Raw genomic sequence first — 1,367 nt, 5'->3', positions numbered from 1 at the left:
CTATGGGACCACATAGAAGCTCATTATATCATAGAAGTTCTGGATATCAGTGCAGCTTTCATTCAGTTCATCTACAACATTACCTCTGTGAAACTGATGCATGAACAATTTGTACAACTGAGGTCTCAATTCATGTTTTTTCTTCAAATGAGCCAGAGAAACACAGTTGAGTTTAAAGGTTGAAATCATTTGTCAAAATCATAGAATTGTGGAATCAAAAGGAGGTACAAAGTAGAAGTTAAAACATGGTTGCACATCATATTATGTGGGCATTTTTTGGGAAGATCTTAGTGACACAGAGCAAGGCTTCTGTCCAGCCTGTATTCTTCTCATTTTGTGCTATTCTAGAAAGGCTAGCTCAAAGCTCATGGCCCCAGCATATAAAAGGCTTCCAAGTATTGAGATGCCACAGAACTGTCTTAATTTCCTTTGGCCTTAAACCTTAGATGAAAGGATTCATCACTTGAGAGATCACAATGTACATCACAGAGGTCATTGCATTATTATTGGGAGAGTTACTAAATATAGAACTCAAGTACACACCGAAAGCTGTCCCATAGAAAAAGGAAACAACAGAGTGGTGAGACCCGCAGGTGGAAAATGCCTTATACCTTCCCCCAGCTGATGGCATACTCAAAATACAGGAGACAATTTTAATGTAAGAGAAAATAATTCCAATAAGAGGAACACCAAAAAATGTGTTTCCTGCTGAATATATCAGCATGACATTAATAAAGGCATCAGAACAGGCCAGCTTGATGACCTGAGCAAGTTCACAGAAGAAGGGTGGGATTTCCACATTTATGCAGAAGGACCGTGGCAGTGCCGCCAGACTGTGGAGTAGACCATGCACAATACTCACAAGCAGGGAGAGTAGAACCAGAAGGACACAGAGGCATGGGTGCATGATGACCATGTATCTCAGCGGCTGACAAATGGCCAAGTAGCAATCATAAGCCATGACCACAGGTAGATAATTTTCTAAACAACCAAAACTAATACAAAACAAAGCTGAGAGAAGTAGCCTGTGTAACTGCTTCTCTGATCCTCTGTTTGGATGTTCACTAGTATCTTTGGGATCATGCTAGTGCTTATATAGATGTTGGTGAAGGACAGGTTGGATAGGAAGAAGTACATGGGGGTGTGGAGGTGGGAGTCAGAGCTGATTGCCAGGATGATGAGCAGGTTTCCCAGGATGGTGACCAGATAGATAACCAGTTATATGTGGAAGGTGCATGGCTACAGTTCTGGATCATCTGTCAGTGCTAGGAGAAGGAATTCCAAGACAGATTTTTTTTTTTAATTTCATGTTTTTGGCGAATCTGTGGAAAAAATGGGGTAAAATATAAAATGAAACAATGGTTTCT

General features: G+C 40.7%; 1 protein-coding gene across 1 annotated transcript; it reads right to left on the bottom strand.

Moving 5' to 3' along the window:
• Positions 1 to 442: 442 nt before the first annotated feature.
• Positions 443 to 961, bottom strand: LOC104869885 (olfactory receptor 7G2-like). The gene has a single exon (XM_033757616.1). It carries the CDS (start codon positions 959 to 961, stop codon positions 443 to 445), a length of 519 nt encoding a protein of 172 aa, XP_033613507.1.
• Positions 962 to 1,367: the final 406 nt, after the last annotated feature.

Source organism: Fukomys damarensis, unplaced genomic scaffold (genome assembly GCF_012274545.1).
Source record: "Fukomys damarensis isolate Sample0158 unplaced genomic scaffold, DMR_v1.0_HiC HiC_scaffold_30, whole genome shotgun sequence".
NCBI classification, from domain to species: domain Eukaryota; kingdom Metazoa; phylum Chordata; class Mammalia; order Rodentia; family Bathyergidae; genus Fukomys; species Fukomys damarensis.
The sequence above is the reverse complement of the archived record's forward strand: the minus strand, read 5'-3'. Positions and strand labels throughout refer to the sequence as shown.

Coding starts and splice junctions, on each gene's coding strand:
- LOC104869885 (XM_033757616.1), bottom strand. CDS start 961: ATGGCTTATGATTGCTACTTGGCCATTTGTCAGCCGCTGAGATACATG.